The following is a 28,000-nucleotide window of genomic DNA, read 5'->3' on the forward strand; positions in this document are numbered from 1 at the left end:
CCCCTTCCTAACTCCCTACCTACACTCACCTTTACTGGCTCCATCCCCGCCTCTTCGACCTGTTTGTTTCCTCTCCACCTATCCTCTCCTCTATCCCTCTTCTATCCGCCTCCCACTCTCTCCCTATTTATTTCAGAACCCCCTTCCCCTCCCCCTTTTCTGATGAAGGGTCTAGGCCTGAAACGTCAGCCTCTCTGCTCCTATGATGCTGCTTGGCCTGCTGTGTTCATCCAGCCCTGCACCTTGTTGTCCAGTATTGTTCTGTTGCTCCCATGTATACATAGCATGTATAACCCAGAAACAGGCTGTTTGCCTAACAAGTCTATGCTGCTGTTTATGCTCTATGAACGTTGCCTCCCACCCCTTTTAATTTACCTCCCATCGATGTATCTTATTTTAATTCATTTTTCCCTCCTTCCAGTTTTGCCTTTAAGGCAGTTGTGCTGTTTTTCTCAACAGATTCTGATTCTCTGGGTAAAGAATTGTCGCCTGAATTCCCTTTTGATTTTAGTCACTATCTTCTTAGAACCAGTCTCACAACTAATTGGAACATTCTGCCTACATCTCCCATATCAAACCCTTTATGACCTCAATTGGTCACTTTCAGCTTCTCAAATCTATGGAAAGGAGACCCAATCTCTTCAAACTGTTCGACCTTTCCTGATTGGGGATCACAACCGTTCATGAATTTATTACACCAGTTTTCTTTGATAATTTTACCTTGTTTTCTTTTGCCTCTAAGCAACAATTTGTCTGTGATCAGTGATTCAGCATTGTTTGAACATTCAAGAACAGAACGGTCTGATTGATCAGCATTGCATCCACGATCTTAAACATTCACTCCCTCAATCACCACACACAAAGTCACTAAACCATATTAACTCTGATTATTATGGCAGGTAACATAGGTACTTGTGTCGCCGTTAAACTGTCAATAATTCCTTTAAAGCTGCCTTTTAGTCTCTGGCTGCCGCTTTCAGCATCACCCTGCTATCACTGCCTGTTCTTGAATGTGTCTCTTTGTCCACCCAACAGCTTCTTATTCCTTCTGCCTCTCGCAATGAGTATACATGTGGCCTTCACGTTTTTCTCTGTCCTTATGACCTTCTCTACCTCTTCGTAATATCTAATCCAATAGTAATCTATTACATCTGTGGATATGTGAAAGGCTTTAGCGTGGAATTAATAAACAACTACCAGCCTTTTTCTGTAATAGCAAAATTGGATGAATAGCTTTCCAAGTCAAAACATCACTTTGTTTCCTCTTCTGCTTGGGCCTCATTCATACTAGAAAATTGTCTTATGACCATAAGCAAGCCTCCAGAATATCACCCAACTCTTCATTCTTCATGTTTGAACCAAAATTTAGATAAAAGCTGAATCGTTAGTCATGTTGTTTCCAGCTAAAATCCTTCCAGAGGCGATACATACTAACACATGTCCAGGAGGAAACAGCAAGCACAAAGATTTTGAGCTTCCAGTTGCCTGTCACTTCAACACACCATCGTGTTCCCTGGCCAACATCTGTCTCAGGCTTCCGGCAGTGCTTCAGCACAAGCTGGAAGAACGGCACCTCATTTTCCGCTTGGGAACTCTACAGCCTTCTGGACTCAATACTGAGTTCAACAATTTTAGACTTGAGACGTCTCCTCCTATGCCCTCACCCCAACCCCCACACACTAGGCCTTGTTATCATGTGGTCTGTTATTTGCACACCACCCATCATTAGCCACTAACTGTCCACTAATAGCCATTCATCCTCTCAGGCTGATCATTATCCACTGCTTTGTCTGTCCAACTGTTCTTCTTTTTCTTTGGGCTCTATCTCCATCTATCATTAACTCCAACCACTACCCCTCCCAATCTTCTGCATAAGAACCAACTTTTTCTGTAAGTTCTGAGGAAGGGTCATTGATCCCAAAATGTTAACTCTGATTTCTGTCAGACCTGCTGAGCCTTTACAGTAATTTCTGTTTTTGTTTCTGATTTCTAGCACCTGCAGTTCTTTCACTTTTTAAACACAAAGTTGTCCCTCCCTCTCAGATAGGCTAACTCTGTCTTAAATTAGTACATGGTTGTAAGGTTCTTTGGGTATTAGAAAGTGGTGCTGATGGTGATACCTAACCCAAATTAGCATTATTCATTTTAATTTTAAAATTTTGTCTGTATATTCTAATAGCAGAAGGAAAAGGTTTTGACAAGTTTGTGCTTGCCCAGCTGACTCAGCTGTTCATGACTATGAAACTGGAGTGCCGAACCTATGAGGTATGAAGGTTTTTAACTATTCACTTTGTCTCATTACAAATTGACTGTGCTTCCTATATATTGTACATGGTTGAGGTTTTTGAAATTATAGAGTAGAGGGGAGAAACTGTTCCTGCTTGCAAAAGGATCAGGAACTAGAGGGTACGGATTTACAGTTATTTGGAAAAGGTGCAAATGTGATGCAATAAAAACTTTCTCACAGAGTGATTGATTTGCTCTGGAATGCACAGCCAGGAAATGTGGAGGCATGTTCAATTGAGGGATTCAGGAAGTTATTGAATATTTCTATCCAACTAATCAATGTGCATGGGTATGGTGAACAAGCAGGAGATTGGCAGTAGGTAATGATGCTCATTTGACAAGCAGGTACAGACATGATGGGCTGAATGGCTTTTTCTACACGACAACATTTCTGTGATTTGGTGAATCAAGATCAAGTTTAGGCTTTGAACGAATCAGAGGGAGAAGATTAATTGCACCAGGGCACATGGACACTGTTAAGTTTCCAATTTAAAGTCATACTGTAGACGTCAAAATTTTGGTTCAATCAGATTATTTCTGGGAGAAGGGATGGCTTTTTGCTTAGCTACAGAGTGGTGTTGTATTAGAATTTTCTGAATCAGGACATCTGACTTGAGTTTGGTTTCCTGACTGTTCAACCAAAAAATACCATATGCTGCAAGTTGTTAGTTGTCTGAGTTGATAGGTTTAGTGAGATCAAAGAGATATTTGAGATTTTGTTGAACAATGGATACAGCAGATTACCTCAAACTAATTAAATTTGAGGATAGAGAATGTAACGGGGACAATGGAAAAAGAACTAGAATGAATGAGTGTCAAATTAAATGCAGAGAGAAATAAAATGAGGGAAGAAAAGATTGGATTGGGAAAGAGATGAGAAATGAATTTTTCAATAAAGGAAAAGTAAGAAAGCAAACTATTTAAAAATTACATTTAGAGGGTTTATAAATTATCATCTGTAGGAATGAGACACCGCAGTTTGCGTAACAGCAGCAGAAATAGGCCATTTGGCCCGTTGAGTCTGCTCTGCCATTCAGTCATGGCTGATATGCTCCTCACCCCATTTTCCTGCCTTCTCCCCATAATCTTTCAACCCATTTCCAATTAAAAATCTGTCTAACTCCACAAATTTTCTCACTGACCCAGCGTCCACTGCATTTTCGGGTTGTGAATTCCACAGATTCACAACCTTTTGATAGAAGTAGTTTCTCCACAACTCTGTTTTAAATTTGCTACCCTTCATCCTAAGACTATGACTGCTCATCCTAGAATGCCCCAAATGAGGAAGCATCCGCTCCACATCTATTTTATCCATACCTGTTATCATCTTGAATATCTTAATTTGATCTCCCCTCATTCTTCTAAATTTCGGAGAGTATAGGCCTAAACAGTTCAAACTCTCTTCATACGACAAACCCCTCATCTCTGGGATCAATCTAGTGAACCTCCTCTGAACTGCTTCCAAAGCCACTACATCTTTCCTCAAATAAGGGGACCAAAACTGTGCACAATACTCAAGGTGTGGTCTCACCACTGCTTTGTATAGTTGCAACAATACTTCCTTACCTTTATGTTTTGTTCCTTTAACTATAAAAACGAACATTCCATTTGCTTTCTTTATTATCTGCTGTACCTGCATGCTGGTTTTCTATGACTCGTGAACAAAGACACCAAGATCCCTCTGCACAGGAGCACCCCAAAGTCTCTCCCCATTTAGATAGTAGGTCGCCTTCCCATTTTTCTGACCAAAATGCATGACCTCACCCTTATCCACATTAAAATCCATCTGCCACATTTTGGCCCACTACTAACCTATCTATATCCATTGGTAAGGTTCTTATTTCCTCATTGCTATTTACCGTCCCGCCTATTTTTTGTGCCGTCCACAAATTTGACTATAGAGTTTTCTATCCCTGTATCCAAGCTGTTAATGTAGATTGTAAATAGCTGGGGCTCAAGGACCAAACCCTGTGGCACTCCACTTGTTACTACTTGCTATCCAGAAAAGAACCCATTTATCCCGACTCTGTCTTCTGTCCATCAGTGAGTCACCTATCCAAGTTAATAAATTATCCCTAATCCTACATGATCCAATCTTGTGGATTAACCTTTTGTGTGGCGCCATATCAAACACCTTCCGGAAGTCCAGATATATTACATCTACAGGATCCCCATTATCCACTTGGCTTGTTACATCTTCGCAGAACTATAGCAAATTAGTCAAACATGATTTGCCATTCATAAAACCATGCTGACTCTAATGGATAGCGTTTCGACTTTCCGAATATCTTGATATTGCTTCCTTGATAATTGATTCTAACACTTTCCCAACAACAGATGTTAAACTAACTGGTCTGTAATTTCCCACATATTGCCTCCCTCCCTTTTTGAATAAGGGCATTACATTAGCATTTTTCCAATCCACTGGAACCTTTCCCTTGTCCAGGGAATTTTGGAATATTGTAACCAATTCACTATCTCTGCCACCACTTCCTTTAATACCTAGGATGTAGGCCATCAGGCCGAGGGGACTTGTCTGCCCTCAATCCTAGTAATTTGCTGAGTACCTTTTCCCTATTGATATTGATTGTTCTAAGTTCTACCCTTTCTATTGCCTCTGACTTGCCCGTTCCAATAGGAATGGTACTGTTGTCCTCCAACATGAAAACTGAGGCAAAGTATTGATTTAGCATTTCTGCCATTTCAGTGTTTCCCACTTTTAACTCTCCGGTTTCATCTTCCAAGGGACCAACATTCACCTTAGCGGCTGTCTTCCCTTTTATATAGCTATAGAAGTTTCTGCTATTCTTTTTGATATTTTGTGCTAGTTTTCTTTCATAATTTACCTTAGCTCTTTTTATTAATGTTTTTAGCATCCTTTTGTTCATGTTTGAAAATTTCCCAATCTTCCAGCCTGCCACTGGCCTTTGCAATATGACATGACTTAGTTTTTGACTTTATATTGTCTTTGACCTCCTTGTTTAGCCATGGATTTTTTTTACCGCCCCCTTACTATCTTTCTTCTTCCCTAGGATATATTTTAGTTGTGAAGAATTGAGTAGCTCCTTAAACAACTGCCACTGCTCATCCGCTACCTTACCTTTTAGCTTTCCTGCCCAATGTACGCAGGCCAAATCTGACCTCATGCCTATGTAATTCCCTTTGTTTAATTCCGGAATACTACTGTGGGATTGCAGTTTTTTTCCCTAAAACTGAATTTTGAATTCTATGGTCACTACTCCCTTAATATGATGTCATCAATTAATCCCTCCTCATTACACAATACCAAATCCAGAGTAGCCTGCTCCCTGGTTGGTTCCACAACGTACTGCTCCAAGAAACACAATCTCTAATACATTCAATGAACTCTGCCTCCAGGCTGCCCTTGCCAATTTGATTCTTCCAATCTATGTACATGTCAAAATCATCCACTGATTATTGCTGTACCTTTGTTGCAAGTCTCTAATATTTCCTGTTTTACACTGTGCCCCACTGCGGAACAACTGTTTGGGGACTTATAGATCACTCCTCTCAAGTATTTCTTCCTTTTGCTATTTCTTATTTCTACCCTGACTGATTCCATGTCTTGATCTCCTGTGCTTATGTCATTTCTCATTACAGCACTGATCCCTTCCTTCACCAGCAAAGCTATACCACCTCTTTTTCCTTTCAGTCTATTCCTCTGAAATGCTGAGTACCCTTGGATATTGGATTTCCAGACCTGGTCTCCTTGTAACCATGTCTCCGTAATTGCTACCAAATCAATTTTGTTTCTATTCGTGCCATTAACTCATTAATTTTGTTTCGAATGCTTCATGCATTTAGATAGAAAGCTTTTAAATTTGTTCTACTGATAAATTTCCCTATTCTTTTATAAATCCTTGGTGCATAAAGGCAATCACCTGTTCTGTCCCTCACCTTTTATGCTCTGGTAACCATCTGCCACATCACTAACCTGCACTCTTACCTTCTCCTTTAATTTGGGTTTTCTAATTTCTCCTACAACTGAACCCTCCTCCTCCCTATGTAGTTTAAAGCCCTGTCTACAGCCCTATTTATGCGATTGCTAGGACTCTGGTCCCAGCACGATTCAGATGAAGACCATCGGAACAGGTCCCTCCTTCCCTGATACTGGTGCCAATGTCTCATGAATTCAAACCCATTTCTCCCACACCAATCTTTAAGCCACATGTTTACCTGCTTAATCTTATTGACCCTGTGCTAATTAGCTCCTGGCTCATGTAGTAATCCAGAGATTAACAACTTTTTGGTTCTGATTTTCAATTTAGCTCTTAGATGTTCATACTCCCTTAGCAGAACCTCTGTCCTAGTTTTATCTATATCATTGGTACCTACGTGGACCACGACAATTGGATCTTTATCCTCCCACTCCAAGTTCCTCTGTAGCCCAGATGAGATATCCCAAACCTGAGCACCAGCTAGGCAACACAACCATCGGGACTCTTGATCTGTTCACAGAGAACAGTGTCTATGTCCCTAACTATACTGTCCCCAATTACAACTACATTTCTCTTCCCCCACTTGAATGGGTCCCTGCACCATGGCGCTGCGGACATACGGCACGTCCTCCCTGCAGTTCCCATTCCTATCCATACAGGGAGCAAGACTCTCAAACCTTTTGGAGGACAAGGCTGAGGCTGCTGCAACTCTGCCTCCTGGATCCCTTTACCGGGCTCACTCACAGCCACACCCTCCTGTCCCCGACCACTGGCCAAATTCAAGTTAGTTAGTCTAAGGGGTGTGACTGTCTCATGAAACACAGCGTCCAGGTAACTGTGTCGCAACGTCCAAAGCTCAGACTCCAGCTCGTCAGTTTTGAACAGGGGTTCCTTAAGCAACTAACATTTACTACAAATATGGTCACTGGGAACCACAGTGGGGTCCACCAGCTCCCACATCATGCAGGAATAACACATCACTTAACCCTCTATCCTTATTTTATTTAACTAGTTTTGAATTTGCTTTATTTAAATTTTTTAACTGTTGTTCCTTTATCTCATGTTACAATCCCAGTTATGAGAATGCTGAACAAGCTGGATCTTTGTTAGGATCTAGCTTGATAGACCATAATATTTTAAAGAATAGAGAAACCAAGGGTAAGAAAATAAGTGACAGGATTTCAGGGTTGAACTGAAGTGACAAATAAAACCTTTATTATATAACTTAACCAAAACCAATACAAGCAATCATGATTAAATAGGTATAATGAACTGGTAAGTTAATGGTTCTAAACAATATATCTGTATATACAACTTAGCCTTTAACGTTCAGGATTAATGTAAGGTAAGTTTGTGTTAGCAGACAAAATGTGGTCAAATGTCCCACAGACCAGACTTTGAATAGCCAATGCAGTTAAGACAAATCCAGCTCATATGTTAGTGACAATGTGGATCACCAAATCCCATTAAAACTCTATTTCTTTTGCAAGGAATTTCAATTCTTGACTTTCGAAGGTCTACCCTTAGGATGTCCTCAAAGTTCTCTTGGCCTTGACTGCCTAAACGACTACTTATGTCTTGGTAGTTCAATCTCTTGTCCCAATAGCGGTCCTAAGCATTTAATTGATAGTTCAATATCAGCTTTCATCAAACAGTTAGCTACCCCAAGTTAGCTCTAAAATCTTTCTCAGTTTTATCAAACAAATACTGCTTGCGAGGAATACAATTCCAAGTCAGGATTGTATGGGTTTGGAGGGGGACTTGCAAGTAGTTGAGTAGTAACCTTCTAGAATGTAGAGGTCATGGGTTTGGAAGATGCTGTTGAAGGAGTTGTGTTAAGTTCCTGTAGTGCATGTAGTAGATGATGAAGGAAGTTAATGTTGAAGGTGGTGGCTAAGGTGCCAATCAAGCAGGCTGCTTTGTCCTGGATGGTGTCAAGTTTCTTGTGTTGTTGGAAATGCACCCGTTCAGGCAAGTGAAGAGTATTCCATCACACTCCTGACTTATGCCTTGTAGATTGTACACAAGTATTGAGGAGCTAGGAGGTCACTTAAACTGTGAAAGTAGGGGTTTAAGAATGGTAACGCAATTGAACATTGGGGCAATGGTTAGATTCTCTCACTGGAGATGGTCATTACCTGGCACTTGTGAGGCATGAATGTTACTTGCCACTTGTTAGGTCAAGCCTGTATGTAATTGTACGCTTTGCTTTAACACATTCCCTATAGGGTCAGGTTTCACATTCCCATCAATTTCTGGTTAACAAGGTTTCTTTTGAATTTTCCCATCTAATTTCTTGTTAAATCTATTTAGTATTGATGGCCTCTAGTTTTAGTTCTTTCCCAAAAGTAAAAACACTCTGTCTATGCCAACTGTAGGAAAACCTAATTTCAAAAAGTCTATTAAGTTGCCCTCTCCTTTTCAGGAGTGAAAAGATCAATCCGTTTACCCTTTCCCCATGGAAGTCATCTCACATTTAAAATGTTACCTTTCAAATATTTTCTGCACCTTCTCCAATGCCTCTATGTCCTTTTTTATTTATAATATGGTGATCAAAACTGCACAGAATACTCCAAGGTCCCATCTGCCTTTTGAGGTGGATGTAAAAGATTCAGGCACTGTTTCAAAGAGGAGCAAGGAGATTGTCCCCTGTGTTCTAACCCTGAAACAACAGCAAACTCAGGTCATTATCACTTGTTAATATTTGTGGGAGCTTGCTGTGTGCAAATTATTTGTTGCAGTTCCTGTGTTAGAACAATGACTGTGGGCAAGACTTTCCGAGGAGTGGTAATTTTGTACATATTGCCACTCCACTCCTATTTTTACAAAATGAAAAAGTTTGGGATTTCGGACAGGATATGCAGATTAGGTCTCCTTCAGAAATGCAGTGCCAAACTTCTGTTCTCACAAGTCCCTTGTAGCATAAAACTGTCAGAAAAAGGCAAACTACGCCCCTTTTTTCACAGAAGTCTGTTGGCTAGTTCTGTAACTTAAAGGTCCAGCACCACACACTTTGATGGCTGCTGTCAAAGGGTGAGGATGTAAGTTAAGTGTGAGGTTAGGGTGCCGGGTAGATAGGGGTTAGTAATGGAGCGTTTATCGGTAGGGTTGAGTGGGAGCTGTAATTGGATCTGAAGCAGGTGTCCAGAGCAGTTAGGGGGTGTCAGGTCATGGTCTGGGGTTGTAGAGGATCTGGGGGATATATATTTGAGGGTGTTTGAAGTAAGTTGGGGCTTTATTACTCAGGAGTTAAACAAGAGATTTAATAATCCTAACTTTTCCTGTCTATTTACTTAACTTCTACAAAACCCTCTTAATTTTCTGATTAAGGTTGATATCTTCCAAGAGTCCAAGCATAGGGGAATTGTCCAACGGAATCTTAAATTTCCCAGGCAAGTTTTTCAGAGCCTGATATAATGGGGATTCTGTAGGGTCCCTATGCGCATCGCCTATCAATGTTTCAGAAACAATTATCTGATCATCAGAAAATTCACATCAAGTATCACTTTGGTTGTGAAGCAGTTTGGAATGTAGGTGATTTATAATTCATGCCTTTCTTTCCAAATTTATAACTTAAAGCAGTCGTGTCCTGGGAAGTAGATAGTCCTCAGTTTATGGAACCTAATACTTTATGTATGAAACAGACATAAAAATATGTGGACTTCACAAGCTTCAAAATCTCCCCTCCCCCTACCGCATCCCAAAACCAGCCCAGCTCATCTCCACCTCCCTAACCTGTCCTTCCTCCCACCTATTCCCTCCTCCCACCTCAAGCTGCACCCCCATCTCCTACCTACTAACCTCTCCTGCCCCCTTGACCTGTCCGTCCTCCCTGGACTGACCTATGTCCTCCCTACCTCCCCACCTACACTCACCTTTACTGGCTCCATCCCCACCTCTTTGACCTGTCTGTCTCCTCTCCACCTATCTTCTCCTCTATCCATCTTCTATCCGCCTCCCCCTCTCTCCCTATTTATTTCAGAACCCCCTTCCCCTCCCCCATTTCTGAAGAAGGTCTAGGCCCGAAACGTCAGCCTTCCTGCTCCTATGATGCAGCTTGGCCTGCTGTGTTCATCCAGCTCTACACCTTGTTATCTCAGATTCTCCAGCATCTGCAGTTCCTACTATCTCTAAAAATATACCAAATTTGTTTCTCAATAGGGTCCCAGCCTTCCTTTAAAGTATCGAGTCAAATCTTTCATTACACCAGGACGCTCAGTGGAAAGCCTGGTAGATGAACAACTCTACAACAAAGTTAAGAATGCCCTGACTGATCTTCTTGGAGCAAGGAATTACTTTGCTTCCCGTGTGCTGACACCATATGGCTATACACTAGGTACAAGTACTTGCTCGTTTTTAATGTGAACAGGATAGACACCATTGACTATTAGTGATGCGTTTGTGCAGATAGTTCTCTATGTATCAAGCAATTATAACGGAGACAAAAATATTTAAGAAATGTCTGCTACCCTTTCTTCCTCGTCTAAATGGCATCTTGAATAATAATTAACGATTTAGTTTTGAATCTAAAGTAGTGAAGAGGAATTTTTTTCAGAGCATATCAGAAAATAGGAATCCCAAAGGTCGGCTTTCTGTTTTTTTTCTCCTGAATTTTTTTTTGCAGTGAACTAAATTTTCTTTCACTATTAAGATATAACTTTATCAAATATTGACTTTTCAATTAATAATGATGTTTTCTCCCTATCTTGTATTATTCTGCATCCATACTTACACAGTTCAGAGTCTTATAAGAATTTGATGATTAGCCCCTCCCTAAAAAAAAAATTTGTTTAGGACAGCTTTTAGCCTCAGCTGCTTTGCTAATTATGTGGGAGCTTGGCAACAAGTACCCAAATGCTATGCAGCTCTAAACTATTGCACTACAGTGCCTTTTGATATTATATTGATCAAATCTATAAAACAAAATTAAGCTTAGATATTTTTCCCCGAATAAAACCTGAAACCATTGCACTTTTTCAGATGCTGAGATTAAATTGGACGAAGAAGGATATGTGTTCCCTGCCTCTCAGCGCGAAGCAGTATTTAGAAGGTGTGAACATTGAATTAATGAAGCTGTTTATATTAGCTTAACAGGTGTTCTAGCAACTGTAATTGTCTATGTGTCATTTTCTGAATCCAAGGTACAATATTCCAGCTGATCTCTCATTCTGTGGAAGATTGGCAGAGTCACATTATTTGGCTATTTATGCCATTATTTCTCTGTTGAATTTATGACTGATAACAGAGGCCTCACAGGCATTTTATGCCATGGTGCTGAGGTGCAACAAGAATTGCACTTCTGGCTTTGGGAGAACATGGATGCTGACTTAAACATTAGCATCTCCTGCATTTGTAACTGCTAAAAACTCCAGTGTAAAGAGTAGCCTTTGCTTACCAAATGCACTGATCTGCACGGCAATAGTTGGATTATATCTGAGTGTCTAGGAGATGGGTTTTCTCTCTTTAATAATGCTGCAGCATTTCATCCTTGATTTAGAGACTTTAAATTGTTAGAATGTCATTCTTACACCAGCATTTCCATCAGCTTGAATCATTATTATAATTTCAAAATTTAATAGGCTGAAAAACAGTCAAGTTGGTTTGTATTCCAGAGCAAAACTATATAGACAGTTTTCAGTTGATCTCATTCAGTGGTTTTATGAATGTGTTCTTTCTTTGAAGAGAATGCTCCATGTGTTCTCCTTCTCAGGTCTGTCTGCATTGATCTACTATTTTGATTGCAGCTCACCTTTCAGAGTTAACTCTGTAGGGGATAGTGTCATCAGCATTAGTGGCATTTCAGATGGAATCAGCAGGTTGTTGCTGAAGATGATTGGTACAAATGACCTTTAAAAGAAGAATAAAAAAGGACAGTGGATGAGGATTTAAGGTCGTAAAGTTGGGGAAAGGAAGCTAAAATATTACACTCAAAGGAGCTTTCAACCAACCTAGCGTAATACAATAACTTTAACGGTCTGAAATGTGAATGTAAATGTAATGCAGGACGATTCTCTCATCTGTGTTACTGGACATGCTACAAAATACAAATCAAATCTCTACTTGACAATGGTAAGTGATTCAATATTAGTAAAACAAACTCTACAACAGCTGGAAGCAGCAGAAAGGGTAACCAGTGGTAAATGGTTATTTCAACAAAAAATAAAAACAAAAATCAGAGTTGAAGAGATAATCTAACTTCCATGGCTGTTTATTTCTAGTTTAAAGAGATTTTCCACTCAATGAGGGTTATCAAAAATTGGAATGCTTTAAGAATATAAACAAGTTCAAAACTGAAGATGATCTTTACATAATCAAAATAGAAGACAGTCGGTTACCCACTGAAAGTGTTCACTAAAGACATCAGATATAACTGCTGTTTTATCTAATGACTAGTCTTGTATATCTGGAAATGCAACTGGATTTAAGATGAAAGGCCAAATTCTTCACATTATGACTGTGTGCAAAGAATGGCACATTACATAGATGATAAATTGGATGAGAGAACTGCACACTGAAATGGAAACTTTAAATTTAAACAGACAAGGTAGGAATTACATATCATCTGTGGTTGATTTTCCTGAACTACAGCGAGGTGAAATGTAAAAGAAATGTCCTTGATCTACAAAATGCCAGCGATCTTTGAGACTGGGATTTTACCTTTCTCAATGCCAGTGTAATTCTTCTGTCAGGTCAAGGAGATTTCCAAGTAACACCAAGTAGCCTAATAGCTAAATTATATTCACGTTTTCTCACAGCAAAAAAGTAAACAGCACTGAATTTATCACTCAGTTAAAACATAGACAGTGAAGCACTCAACTAAGACATACATGAGGTTCAGCTAGAAGGTTGAATAACGAAAACTTTCTGGACAAACTTAAAAATTACCAGTGAAGAGACTGGATAATTCCATTATATAATTAGTTTTTCAGAGATAGTAAGTCTGTTTTTCATAATTATGACCATTGTATGCTATTGAAAACCTAGTTAGGCCTTACTTTAAGAAAAGGCACAGCTGGAAAGATTTTCACTATGAGACTAACAACATAAAAAGAAATGTTTCTGACAGTTCAGTGACTTTTGATTGATTGGTTTGCAGAGTGAACTAGTGGTTTCACTGACGGCAGCTTCTGGATTTTTACATATACAAGCTCCAGAAGTTGTTAGCAATTTCAGAAGAGTAACTAGTGCAAAATCTGGACGAATATTAAAAGCAAAGTCAATGCTAGAAATAGAAACCAAAAACAAATTCAGCAGATCAACATCCATAGAAAGAGAACCAGAGTTAATGGTTCAGATTAAAGACCATTTGTCAGAGTGCAGAGTTGATTTACCAGACATTGCTGACAGCAATACCATTAACCTGTTATGTACAAACAACTTCAGGGAAGGTCCAGATAAACCATTAATACAGCCTTGGTCCAAACATGGACAAAGGATGTGAACTCGAAAGGCGACGGGTGAGTGACTGATGGGTACAACACTTGAGAAACTCAACACTATCCAGGACAAAGGAGCACACTTGATTGGCACTAAACATCCATACCAATGTACAATGATAGCAGTATACACCGTATACAAGATATACTGCAGCAAGGTTCATCCAGGCTCCTTTGAGGTTGCAGGTTTGGAAGTTGCTGTCAGTCACGTACAAGGACAAGGGTATTAGATGCATGGGAATGCTACCACCTGCAAATTCCTTTCCAAGGTGCACATCATCCGACTTGTATATTGTTGTTCCTTCTTTGACTCAAAATCCTGGGACACCTTTCCTAACAGCACTGTGGGTCTGACCTCCACCCCAAGGATTGTAGAAGTTCAGGCTACACCACCATCATCTCGGCATGGGTAACAAATTCCCAGCCAATGACATCAGTCAAAATTTTTTAATAACATTCAAGTAATTTGCTGATGACAGGCAACATTGTAGACAGTGTAAATGATAGTCTTTCAATATCCTGTTGTAATTTGATGCTAAGTGGCTGGGCGAAACTGTGTAAATGTGTGAGGTTATCTATTTTGGACTGAAAAAGGATAGATCAGGGTAATTTTGACGTGGTATGAAGTGAAATACAGTGGATGTATTTAAAGAGAGACTTGGATTCAGATGCACGGGTCTTTAAAATGCACAGACAGGTTCAGAAAATAATCAAGAAAGCTAATGGAATGCTGGCCTTTATACCTTGAGGACTGGAGTACAAGGATACATAAGTTATGCTGCAGTTATACAAACCCTGGTTAGACTCCACTTGGAGTACAATGAGCTGATCTGGGCACAATATAGGTTTGTATATCTGAACTTTAGGGGTTGTGAGGAATGATTGTATAAATCAGGCCTGTTTCTTTTGAATTTCGAAGGATTAAGGGGTGATCTAATTGAAATTTTCAAGATATTAACAGGAAAAGACAGGGTAGATAACCAGTGGAAATAGTTTGGTGATTCTAGAACTAGGAGCACCATCTGAGAGTTAGAGCCAGATGGTTCAGGAGAGGTATTAGGAAGTACTTCTATGCACAAAGGGTGATAGTGGCTTGGAACTCTCTTCCACAAATGTCAGTGGATGCTGGATCAGTTGTTGATTTGAAATCTGAAAGGATTTTTTGTTAAGCAAAGGTATTAAGGGATATGGGCCAAAGGCAAATGTATGGAGTTAGGCTGCAGATCAGCCATGACCTCACTGAATGGTCGAACAGGCTTGAGGGACTGAATGACCTACTCTTGTTCCTGTGCTCCTAGAAGTTCACTACGCCTCTGACTCCAGAAATTCCATCTTACTCTCTGGCACATTGATGAAATACAGTGGAAAAACGTAAAAATGCTGTTTCTGCACAGTGGACACAAACTAATCTCGACAGAAAGTTGTCTTTTTTTTAAAATGTGATTTGCTAGTCATTGCCAATCAATTATTGAAGCTTGTGTGTGCAGTCCTATTCCTTTTGATATAGTTTTGAAAAACATTTGGCTAAAATTAAAATATTAACTTTCTTTTTTCAATCTAACAGTTATTTCCCTCTTCACCTAATTGATATTGAATTCACTCGCTCCAATATACAGCCTTCATGATTTCTTAGCTGCTAGTTACTGGAGTGTTTCTTTGTTGTCAGGTTTGAAATTGTTTTCTTTGCAAATATTATTCCCATCCCCTTGCTGGCTTCCTCTGTTGATCTCAGCATTCCTCTTTCAGCCTCCCAGTCTTTCCCAGCCCTCGCTACCCACATGTATTTTGAGTGTTGGTATCTAAGTTTGGTGTTCCACGTGACCTACCTCTCTCTCTGCAGATACCCTTTGGTGATTTTTGCGTAAAATTAGGTTATACCACTAGATGGCACTTTATTTCCTAACATATGTAGGAGGTGGAATATTTGGCTGCTCAGATGTGATTGGACAATATTCAAAGGCAAGCAGAGTTTCCTATATGCAGAATTGAAAACAGCATGGGTTGCTTGCAAATCTGGTGCAGAGCAGGCAACAACATGGCAGTCATCTGCAAACTGTAATCAGGCGTCGACTGCAGTCACTTTGGTTTGGGCACAGAAGCAACTTAGGTTAAAGGGCTTTCCATCTGAGTGATCATGATGAGGTGAATAACTATTGCAAGGGACATTGTAAATAGCATGGAAGCTATCACAGTACCTTGTTTAATTCTGGTCTGGATCTGGAAGGTATCTGTTTCAGACCTCCCACTGAAAACATGAGCAATGTTATGAAACGATTATAAGAATTATGATATCCAAAGAACCCATGATTTGCAAAGTTAAATGCTTTGGTCTGGTTGAGGATTGCAATAAAGAGTTTCTGGTAATATTCAACTTTTTTTTTTGGATTTGCCTAGCAACAAAGAGAATGCCAGAGGTACCTCGAGAAAGTCTAAAGTCACACTGTAACGCTTAACGTTTTTATAAAGGGGAATGTGTGTTTGTTGTACAGGTAATTTTTTTCTCCTTTGAGGGTGACAAATTTACAAAAAGTTCTGTTGAATTAATATAATTTATCCCGAAACATGAAGTTAGATGTGGTCACTGTCACATGATGACCCACAGCTTCATAAATTGGTTGATATTGCTTATCAGTAATCAACTATGTACCTTGGGTAGTCGTGGTAAAGCTAATCAAATTGGATCCTGAATTTCTGCAAATATTTTTAATTATAAATTGTGCTTGCCATACCCAAGATTTCAGCTATTTTACAACCTTACAATTCCCAGTTCTGATACAGGTGTATGTGTTATCCTACTCTGTCTCAACATCCACTAACTTAATCCCATTCTGTGGAACTCCCTCCCTATCCACCTTAAAACATAGTCACAGAAAAGTCAAGGGCACTGTATAAATGTTTCTGTTGTTACTGAGCTATGTTATTCATTCTAATTATCATTTTCAGAATAGCACTCTGCATTGATGACCAGAGCAGGTTCTCTCTAAGTACTCAGAATCTACTTGGTAAGGAAGCTATCAAACAGAGGCAACTACAGCTACTGGGCTACGATGTTGTACAGGTGAGTACACTAGTGGAGTAGAGCTTGGGAAAGCTATAAATATTTGGGATACATACTTGGACAAATGGTTATGAAATGCTTTGTCAATAATTCCAACTTTCAAAGCTTTTATATTGATAACCTGTAATTACAATCAGTGTCTGCACATAAATTTATACATGTTTATTAAATTATTACCTAGGATGATGTGAAAACCTGTAATTTGTTTTATCTAGATTCCATTCTATGAATTTGACAAGCTACAGAACAATAAGGAAATGGTGGAATACCTTCACAAGAAGATCTTTCCATACAGCTACAGACTTGCTTGGTGATAAAAGCTAAAACAAAGAGTGAGTTAATTTCCACCTTTAGAAAGCCATTGTCAGCTGTAGGCAATATGTATTGGTGGCCACCTTTACCTATTTTTTTTGTCTTGATTACAATTGTATAAATAAAACCATTATTGAAAATAATGTGCAAAAATAAACTCCTGAAATAATATTAGTTGTGTATTTATGCATTTCATTTTTGTAGAAAGGGAACTAAAAAGTAAGTCCAGTTTTAAATGTACTTATTTGAAATACATTATTCTTGTAGCCACGGATTAACATACCTAACTTCAGGGATCTTTGAAGTTTAAAAGGTAAAGGTTTTGGGTGGAACAAATAAAGTAAGTTTGAGATAGTACAAGATGAATATAGCTGATAGGTCCAAATCTGCCATTGTGCATGGTAAAGCCAATCTGATTAGCTACACTATATGCATGAAAGCAGTTGTATATTTGCTCCCCACATTTCTTTTCATTTTTCCTACCGCTGCCTGGACTTAAGGTCCACACACAGCAGTGGATTCTAGAACTAGAAGCTAATGCATCCACAAGCCAGTCAGCACGTGTGGACTTCTGAGCAGCCACACAGCTTAGACGGAAAATTGTTTGAGACTGATTTGAAATGTTAGAAATATTCATTTGTGTATTGATTTGAACCATATTATCCTAACCTTTTATTAGCTATATGTCTGTCATGGCATTTTATAATCATAAAATGGTTTGTACAGGAAACAGCCATTCAGCCTCTTGTTCATCTTCAGCCAGATAGAAGATTTGAAGTGTATGGGAAAGGTGGGGGATAGCACAGGATAGAATTGTTCTTGCAAACGTGCAAACAGCTCCCATGCATATCACTTCAAACCTTCTATATTGAGGGAATGATTCAACCTTCTTGTGAAAGCTATGCCTGAATCTTATTCAATCACACTTGGGCAGTGCACCCAAATCCTAACCATCATTGCATGAGAAAGGTTCCTTCATATCACTGTTGCTTCTTGTCCCAAATCACCTTAAATTGGTGATACATTTTCATGATGGGAACATTCTCCCCATCTATTCTGCCCAGAGAACTTCATGAGAAGAATGACTCGAGCATCTCCAATCCATTTACATAAAAGAGGTTCATCATTCACTGAGTCTATTGCCTTTTGGTTCCTTCCTGAGATCTGGTGCCAAGAACTGGGTGCAATAATCCATTTGAGGGTGATCTAGTGTTTTAAACAGGTATTTTTAATTACTTCCTTGTTTTTGTATACTTTTCCATAATTTTATAAAGTCCAGGATTCTTTATGCTTTATTAGTTGCACTCTTATGCTGCCCTGCCACCTTCAAAGATTTGTCCACATCTCCAACGTAGTTACTGGTAGCAATGTTAAAGATAAACTGATCTTTTGCCCCACAGTGGCATGAAAACATCTTTCTCTCTTTTCACATTCATCTCAATGGACTATTTACTTTCAATCTAAAAAGAATGGGAGTTGCCCCAAAACTTAAGAAAGCAAAGGTGTGTGTTACAATAGCCTCGTATCAATTGCTTCTAAAGTGAATAAGCACTTAAGCTTATTCACTAAGAGACATTTTTTAAGAGTTATTCATGATGTCTCCAAGGAATGTTAAATAAGTTAGACATATCAAATGAATTAAATGAAGTAATTTATTAAGGTATGCCCTTTTGACTAATTACCACATGCAAGTAGTCCATCGTACGGCTAGAATACAAAAAAGTTTATTTCGTGCCAACCACATACAACCTGGTGTCTTTGTAGTAATAGAGAACCTTCTGATGTGATGATGTAGGAGGTAATTATCAGAGTAAACGTGTTACTGTCCTGGAAAGCAATCTGTTACCTTTATTACAAAGTTTCCACTCCAAATCATTTCTTACACCAGGTTGTGAATAATTTAATAGTTCTTTAGATTAAATAGCAAAATCTAGACAGGGTGGTTCCTTACTATTATACTCCTTTGTTATTTTCTGTAAAATCAGTCAGCAAGAGTGAGGTTCTTTGATTGAAGCTTTTCTAGTTCCTGTGAGATATTTGTTTCAATGATGTCACACTGAGCCAAGTAATTCTGCAGCCAAAAGAAGAAAAATTTCACACTTAGACAAAATGTAGAAGTTTTACACATATGTTTGATGGCAACTTTCTGGGCTGGTATTAACTTGCCATTATCTGGGATAGACTTCAATCTGCTTACAACTGTTAAACAGTGTCTACTAATCATTTGTTTAATGATGGACAGAACTAGTGGGATACCTTGGCGAGCTATTCCCCTCCCTGACAGAAGAGCATGTTTGCAAGTACAACGTGCCCCTATCACGTCCTTCAGGCTTCAAGGGCATTTTCAAACCTGTCTGCAGTTAACAGTATGGTGTTGTCACCCACACTCTAAATATTCAGTTCAACCATTTGGACTGCTGATACATCACATTTTCATGCCACTGGAGCTGGAAACTCTGGCCAGGAAATGTAAACCAGCTATTACCTAGACAGACCCGATAATTCAGCTACTAGTCTCAGGCTGGTTAACAGAGCATCAAACTTGATCTTTCCAGACTTCTCAATTGTGTATGTTGGGGGATTTACATTTAAACCATTTACACACCTGCTTGCAGCTAATAGATTTGACTAAATTGCAGCAAAATACCCACTGTTCAAATTTTGAATTGTCAGTGTTTCAGATTTAAATTAAAAAAACCCTACAAAGTGTAGTAAATTTATAAAAATTATAAACCACTAAAAATATAGATTAATGAAATAAGTGGTCAAACATTCCTTGTTTTGTTTAGTTGTTTCAGTGATATTGGTTACAAGAGACGAAAGTTGAGAATACAATCTAAATTAATGACAGGAACAAAAACAGAAGTTGCTGGAAAAGCTCAGCAGGTATTTTTTTTAATAGAATCCCTACAGTGTGGAAACAGGCCCTTTGGTCCAACAAGTCCACACTGACCCTCAGAGCATCCCATCCAGACCCTTCCCCCTATAACTCACCTAACCTAAACATCCCTGAACACAACAGGCAATTTAGCATGGCCAATCCACCTAACCTGCACATCTTTGAACTGTGGGAGGAAACTGGAGCACCTGCAGGAAACCCACACAGACACAGGGAGAATGTGCAAACTCCACACAGAGTCGCCCAAGGGTGGAATCGAATCCAGGTCCCTGGCACTGTGAGGCAGCAGTGCTAACCACTGTGCCACCGTGCCGCCCCAGTCTGGCAGCATCTGTGAAGAAAATATCAGAGTTAACGTTTTGGGTCCGGTGGCCCTTCCTCAGAGCTGATGGTAGCTGGGAAAACGTCGGCTTATATGCAGAAAATAGGGAGGGGGATGGGGTAGGGAGTAAATGATAGGATAGAGCCCAAAGAGAGAGAACAGTTGGATAGACAAAGGAGCTGATACCGATCTGGCTAAAGAGGGTGAATAGTGGTTAATGGGGACTGTTAGTGACTAACAATAGGTAGTGTGTAATAGTAGGCTATATGATAACAAGGCCTGTAGGGGGCTAGGACATGGGAGAGTTTAGGCCCTAAAATTATTGAACTCGATATTGAGTTCAGAGGGCTGCAGGGTTCCCAAGGGGAAAATGAGGTGTTGTTCTTCCAGCTTGCATTGAGCTTCACTGGAACACTGCAGCAAGCCAGAGACACAGATGCTGGCCAGTGAACAGGGTGGTGCGTTAAAGTGGCAGGCAACTGGAAGCTCAGGGTCTTTTTTGCAAGCAGAACGTAAATGGAGGCTATGTTTGTGCCCTTGGATACTGGGGAGGGAGGAGGTAAATGGCAGGTGTTGCACCTTCGCCAGTTGTAAGGGAAGGTGCCATTATCAATTAAATTGGGTACCAACTACACTCAAAACACAGTATGGGAGCGAGTCTGACTTTCAAACATCTGAAAGATATCTCAAATTTCAATATACAAGACAAACTCACCTGTACATTCTTTACTAGACCTTTCCTCCTATGTCTGCAGTCACTAAAGTCATCAGGCAAACTCTTGAAAATAAATTTAAAATATTTTACTTGCAAGGAAGAAACAGTATAAATGCACAAATTTGATCTACAGTGTGTTTACAATTTAAATTTGGTCTGGAATTTCCTAACGGAGAGGACAGTGCACTACGATACTGAGTCATCTCATGAAGTTTGGTAAATATTATGTTCCAGGACCTTTCAAACGCATCTTTCTTCGGCATTCAGTCATTATTAGCTCAGACTGGGGCCATACAGCATTGGTTGCACTTAGAGAAGATTTCTACCCAAAATGCTTCAAAACAAAAATCAAGAATACTGAATCATGCAGGATATGTACCTCAACCAGTCATTTCACAAGGATCAACTACATTCATTCACATCGTTGTGAGACCATTTTAGTTTACTGTATTTTAAATAAAAAAGGAACTAGAGTTTAATACCGGGAACACAGGATGGGGGGGATCAGCCCATCAGACCCATCTGCCATTCAACTAAATCATCGCTGATCATCTACTTCAACACCACTTTCTCACACTATCCCTGTAGACCCAGATGTCTTCAGTATCCAGAAATCTTAGTGATTTCTGTCTTGAACTAGTTGAATGAATAAGCTTCCACAGCCTCTGTGATAGAGAATTCCAAAAATTCACCAGCCTCATCTCAGTCTTAAATTGCCAATCCCTTATGCTGAAACTCGGTCCTCTGGTTCTAAACTTACCAGCTTGGGGAAACATCCCATCTACATCCACCCTGTTAAACCATGTAAAAATTTTTAAAATTTCCACGAGATCACATTTCATTCATCGAAGCACTATCCTCAAAATCAACTACAAACATATTGCAGTGCCTAAAGAACTGATCAGAGTATTAATTGTTCAAGTAAGCTGGCTGTTACATTTAGCTACATCTAAATTTGACAGAAATATATTGTCTATATCTTGATTAAAATATATTGCAAGCTGGTGTTCACTGCTGATCCATTTTTGCTGAAGAAAGTTTAATTATCAACTTGCAAATGCTTGAAATATAATTTTCTGAAGTTCTGGATTGAACATCTTTTAGAAAAAAAAACCTTTGAAATAAGGTATCAAAAATTGTGAACTCTTTTTAACAGAACTGGAATTCATTAAAATGTACACTGCAGACTAATGAGATAAACACAAATTTTCAGTTAACTACTACTTCTCCAAAAACAGAAACTCTATTTATACAATTTGTACATATCTGTAATTTTCTCTCACCCACCATAGCATCAATCTGTTCAAGAAACTTCATACACTGTTCAGATGTGGTCTTCACCTTCTTCTCTAATTTGCTTAATGCAGCTGATTGAAGATCTCGGGCTAGGAACCCCTGGATGGCAACAAAACAAAATCTCAGCACAAATTATTTTATACTTGTACATCATGTTTCATACATCCCATGTTGCAAGTTAAACCAAATGCTCAACATCACAGGAAACTACCAAAAATGTTCAGCCATAATTCTGCATCAGATCTATTGACCCTTAACACTTTTAAAATATGATCAAGTACAAAGATTTTGTGTAGTTTTATTACATTAGGTGTGAATCATTACTTGCGTATTGCTGGGAAAAAAAAAATTTTGTTGAAGCTTTTTGCCCTGCACTCATCAGGACATTTTGCTAAACTTACAAACATGGAAGCTGGAGCAGGACTAGGCCATTCAATCCCTCAGCTTGCTCTGCCATTCAATACAGTCGTGGCTGATCACCGAGCTTAATACCCTAATCCCACCCTCCTCTCGATATCCCTTCATCCCTTTAGCCACAAGAGCTGCATCTACTTCTTTCTTGAAAACACAATGTTTTTGCCTCAACCACTTTGTGTTATTGATTTCCACAGGCTCACCACTCTCTGGGTGAAGAAGTTTCTCTTCATCTCAGTCCTACGAGGTTCACCCCTTATCCTTAAACTATGAACCCTAGTTCTGGATTTCCCCCCCTACTGGGAACATCCTTCCCACATCTAGCCTGTCTAGCCATCTTAGAATTTTATAGGCTTCTATAAGATCCCCTCTCATTCTCCTAAACCCCAGAATACAATCTTAATTAACTCAACCTCTCCTTATATGTCAGTCTGCCATCCCAGGAATCCATTTGGTAAACCTTTGCTAAACTCCCTCCATAGCAACAACATCCTTCCTCAGATAAGGAGACCAAAACTGCACACAATATTCCATGTGTGGCCTCACCAATGCCCTGTATAATTGCAGCAAGACATTTTTTATTCATTCATGGGACGTGGGGGTCACTGACTGGCCAGCATTTATTGCCATCCCTTGTTGCACTTAAGAAAGTGGGACTGAGCTGCCAAATTGAACCACTGCAGTCCATGTTCTGTAGATTAACCCACAATGCCCTTGGGGAGGGAATTCCATCATTTTGACACAGCGACAGTGAAAGAATGGTGATATATTCCCAAGTCCGAATGGTGAGCAGGTTGGAGGGGAGCTTGCAGTTGGTGGTGCTCCCATCTGGTGCCTAGATGGAAGTGGCCGTGGGTTTGGAAGGTGCTGTCCGAGGATCTTTGATGAATAACTGCACTGCATCTTGTAGATAGTAGCAGCAGTGGGTACCGAGTGTTGATGGTGGAGGGAGTGGATGTTTGTGGATGTTGTGCCAATCAAGCAGGCTGCTTCGTCCTGGATGGTGTCAGGTTTCATAAACATTGTTGGAACTGCACCCATCCAGGCAAGTGGGGAGTATTCCATCACACTCCTGACTTCTGCCTTGTAGATAGTGGACAGACACTGGGGAGTCAGGTTGTGAGTTACTTGTCACAGTATTCCTATTCCTAGTCTCTCCCCTGTGTGTTATTACTGTACTTAAATCCCTCTCACTCCTTTGCCATACAGTTTGCCATTTTTTCTGCCTGCTTGCTTTCAGTGACTAGTGCATGAGGACACCCCAGGTCTTATTAAACATTCCCCTCTCTCAATTAATAATGTTTCAAATAATAATCTGCCTTCCTATTTTTGCTACCAAAGCGAATAACCTCACATTTAACCACATTATACTGCATGTACTATGCATTTGCCCACTCATTCAACCTGTGTAAATGACACTGCAACATCTCTGCATTCACAGCGCACTCTTCCACCCAGGTTTGTGTCATCTGAATGTTGAGTTATTGCATTTAGTTCCCTCATTTAAATCATTAACATATATTGCGAATGTCCCAGTACCTCAATCCACTGGCTCAGAGTTCTGTAGAACCTGGCATGCCGGGTATCGTCTCTGCCATCAGGTGAGCCTGGCTTCTATGGGACTTTGCCACCAAAAAAATTACAGGAGTACAGCCTGGAAGAGCCATCCACTTCAGACTGGTTGCAGGGTGAGTTATTACTTCTTAAAGGATTTATTTATGAATTCAGATAAACTAGAGGCAAGACTGAATTAAACTGCACCCCAAAGGATGGAGTTATTTTAATGCAGAAAGAAAGCACAAAGACACAATTTAATTAATGTAGCACCAGACTAGTCACTGTCTGCCATTCAGAAAAGGACCCTTTTATTCTTCCCTTTCATTTCCTGTCTGTGAACCAATTTTCTATCCATCTCAATACATTACTCCCAATCCAATGCACTTTGATTTTACACATTAATCTTTTACGTAGGACTTTGTCAAAAAATAAACCATTACCACCATCTCAAGGATAATTAGGGATTGGCAATAAATGCTGGCCTAGCCAGCGATGCCCAGATCCATGAACAAATTTTTAAAAATAACTCAAGATGGTAAATATTAGCATGTCAATGTAAAATAACAACTGAGTCCTGTCCTGTCCTGTCCTAAACTACTTTAGTTAATATTCCCAGACCAGAAATTGAGGCCAAATGAAATATGCCCAACAGCAAAAATGAAATTCAGTAGTATAACCTGAAAGGTTAACTTGGCACTTACATTTCAACACTGAGCTATTGAGAGACACAATATTCACGAGTGATTTTCCAAAACAATTACTAAGGAAGTTAAAACAGCAAAAATCTGTTAAATATAGACTAAGAAACAACACTCTGCATCATAATATTTAGTGTGTTCCAATAATATAAATGTCTGAACATTCCCAATACCGTGCTCCCACATTTAACAGATTTGCAGTCCCCAAGCCAACTGACAAAATGTATCCAATCATTACCAGAGAAGTTGAACAGTTTATGATCAGTGCACAAGAATAGCATGAGAGTAATTTTGGTCAAGATACTCAGCTGCCCCTGAAAGGACTGGAACTTTAATTGCATATTTCACACAATGGCCAGTGATCCAAATATAGGGACAGCAAGGTCTGTAAAGAAACCGGCAATCTTGGCTGCATCCACACACACAGCAATCTAGCCGCATTTTAGTTTTTGCAGGGAGGAGAATTTAGTTGTAAGAATAGCAAAATGACAGCATTTTCAAAGACAAATAAGGACTATCTCACATTCTGAATGCCTGTCAGCTCTGCATTAATTTCTTCCAGTTTGTGGGAGAGCTGGTCTGTGGATTTTTCCAGCTCCTTTAACTTTTTTAATTCAGCTTCCTCCTCAGGACTGTTCTGTAAGTTGAAAGAAAACGATGGTCAGGTCAGGATGGATTTCTTCAGAAGAAAACTTTGATGGGGGAGGGGGTGGTGTGATTTTTTGCATAGTTCTTAAAATATGATAAGATAGTTATTTAAAAAGTAATTTGTTGTATCTTCATGTAGGCAAATGTAGTGGCCACTTTGTACTCAGCAAGATGCCATAAACATCAACAAATGATCAATCAGTACATCTGTTTCTGATAATGTGGTGAAAAGTAGAATGTTGACCCAGACACTGCCAACAGAATTCCTTAAAGGTACCAATATGTTCTGAAATCCCTTTTTAACTGGTAGAAGAGGCAACTGGGGTTCTGTTGAACATCTCATTTGAAAAGTTACAATAATGTAACACACCCTCAGTTCTGCAAAGATTAAGCCCAGACAACTGGCATGGATCTTTGCTGCACATTGTTAGAGCCCTCACAGATTTTTCTCATTATCTTTGTTTTATTCTTTTATCAATTGGGCTTGGAGATGTGAGCTGGGAACCGTGAGCTACACAGGGCTTTTGGACTTATGTTAAAAGGAAAACAGATCAAACAAGCTTTTGTTTATTTATGAGCGGAGACCTGGAAATTAATTGCAGCTTGGGTTCCTGAAGAAAAGGTTCTGCAGATGCTTCATCATTAGGGAAGAACAGATAGCAGAAGTTGGCTATTAATGAGGTCAGTACCTGGGAATTGGTTCCAGCAAGTCTGGAAAAAATCTTATGCTAAAGCAGATGGAGATGTTGAATGGTAACTGGAGGAAATGGTCAGTCTGTCTGGGAATGGTCAGAATTTGAATTGGGTTTTAAACAGTGTCTTCTGTGGAAAGGAATCTGGCTGTTGATACTACAGCATGAAGATTTGAAAGCTCCCGATCTAACCCCCTATAAGCAGCTCTTGGAAGGTCATAGAATAGAGAACTAAATTTAAGTATTGCTGCCTTTATCTGAGTGAACTGTAAAGGTGACCCCAAACAGTATCTTCAGACAATCAACCAAGAAACCATCACCTATGCATCATGAAAACCACCTAAGTAATCTGGTCAGTTTTGTTATTTACTTTTATTTATGCTTTAATGTATATCTGACTGCCTTTTGTGTGAATGGGGCTGAAAATGATGGTTTTTAGGTTTATAGCATAGACCAATAAGATTACTTTGTTGTTTAATTTTGCTTTACTAAAGTTATTGTATTGTAAATAAATAGCTAAGTTTTTGTTTAAGTTACAAACTGGTGTCAAAAACTGATTAAATAATCAATTCCAGACTTTGTGAATAAAGTCTCATTAGGAACCGTTGGGGTCAATTTTGAGAGTTTTTGAAGGTTTTAATTTTACTGTGTTGCGCATACAGAGGTAGAAAGGCTGATTTGGTTTGGCTGTCTTGTCTCTGTGTCATAACATTTCCTCCGGCATCTTCGGATCCCAGTTGTCCCAAAATTAGTATGCCTGGGGGAATGCCATTGGAGCAGAGCAGAGTTGGGGAATAACAAGACACTTTCACAGCTGTAGCTGTACAGCAATTTTAAAGATCTGGTCTAAATGTAAACGAATGGGTTAGAGGGAAGGTGGGTGAGATATGGAGGAGGATATGTGAGTAGTCAGTGGTCACGTTTGGTCAAGGGGGTAGTCAAGTCGGGTTAACAATTGGGTCAGTAAGTCAGATCTGATCCAGAGGGTGCCTGGGAGGTGGTAGTTGCATTGCATCAGAAGGGGTTGTCAGTTTGGGAATGGGCTAGTTAGATCAGGTTGGGAGGGTGATCAAGTAACTAGTTGAGAGTTGAATAGATGGTTGGGATATTCAGATTGGGTTGGAAATGATCGGGTTAAATCAGAGGAGAGTAATTGGGGGCAGTCAGGAGGGACAACAGCAGGAGTGGGGAGTAAGAATGATTGTAGGGTTAACCAGATGTTAGACTAGGCCTTAATCTAACATTTATAACATATAACATTTCCTCGGTAATTATCCAGGCAACTACTGCAGATCTGTCCAAAATCTCTAACTCTAAATCAGAGGCATTTGTGGACAGTCCAGACCTGCCAGGAAATTGCCCATAAACTTCCCAGACATTTCCCACGTAAGATCACTTATCTAAGTTCTACAAGGTCCTGCCACACACACCTTTAGCCATACACGACAGATAGCAGATGTACAATTGGAGGTATGCAGACTTAACATCCTGCTAATGGATTACCAAAATGACTAACCGTGTTAAAATAACTGAATCTATGTAATCAGAAAGACACTTCAATGTGCCTGTTGTTCTAGCTGACATCAAGTAATTCTTGGTTAGAGACAAAAAATGTGCAGATGCTGAATTCCAAGGTGGACAAACAGGAAGCTGGAAGAACACACCTTGGAATTCAGCATCTGCACATTTTTTGTCTCTAACCAAGAAT

The 28,000-nt window shown here is 39.6% G+C and overlaps 2 protein-coding genes across 2 annotated transcripts in view; one reads left to right on the forward strand and one right to left on the reverse strand.

The window, feature by feature from the left end:
• The first annotated feature begins 995 nt into the window (after window positions 1–995).
• Window positions 996–17,225, forward strand: LOC109935700 (FAST kinase domain-containing protein 3, mitochondrial). Its single transcript, XM_020534346.2, has 5 exons — window positions 996–2,265; window positions 10,407–10,581; window positions 11,226–11,295; window positions 16,625–16,739; window positions 16,955–17,225. Exons 1-5 carry the CDS (start codon window positions 2,233–2,235, stop codon window positions 17,051–17,053), a joined length of 492 nt encoding a protein of 163 aa, XP_020389935.2. The 5' UTR covers window positions 996–2,232; the 3' UTR covers window positions 17,054–17,225.
• Window positions 17,226–18,685: 1,460 nt separating this feature from the next.
• bag1 (BCL2 associated athanogene 1) overlaps window positions 18,686–28,000 on the reverse strand; it is a 14,535-nt gene continuing 5,220 nt past the window's right edge. Inside the window, exons 2-5 of the mRNA XM_048608278.1 lie at window positions 25,476–25,589; window positions 22,275–22,382; window positions 20,988–21,050; window positions 18,686–19,122 (exon numbers count right to left, since the gene is read on the reverse strand). Of these exons, the coding sequence (XP_048464235.1) occupies window positions 19,033–19,122; window positions 20,988–21,050; window positions 22,275–22,382; window positions 25,476–25,589 (375 nt within the window). The 3' untranslated portion in view covers window positions 18,686–19,032. The remainder of the gene's footprint in view (window positions 19,123–20,987; window positions 21,051–22,274; window positions 22,383–25,475; window positions 25,590–28,000) is intronic.

The sequence above is a fragment of the Rhincodon typus genome, chromosome 2 (assembly GCF_021869965.1).
Source record: "Rhincodon typus isolate 14 chromosome 2, sRhiTyp1.1, whole genome shotgun sequence".
Taxonomy (NCBI): domain Eukaryota; kingdom Metazoa; phylum Chordata; class Chondrichthyes; order Orectolobiformes; family Rhincodontidae; genus Rhincodon; species Rhincodon typus.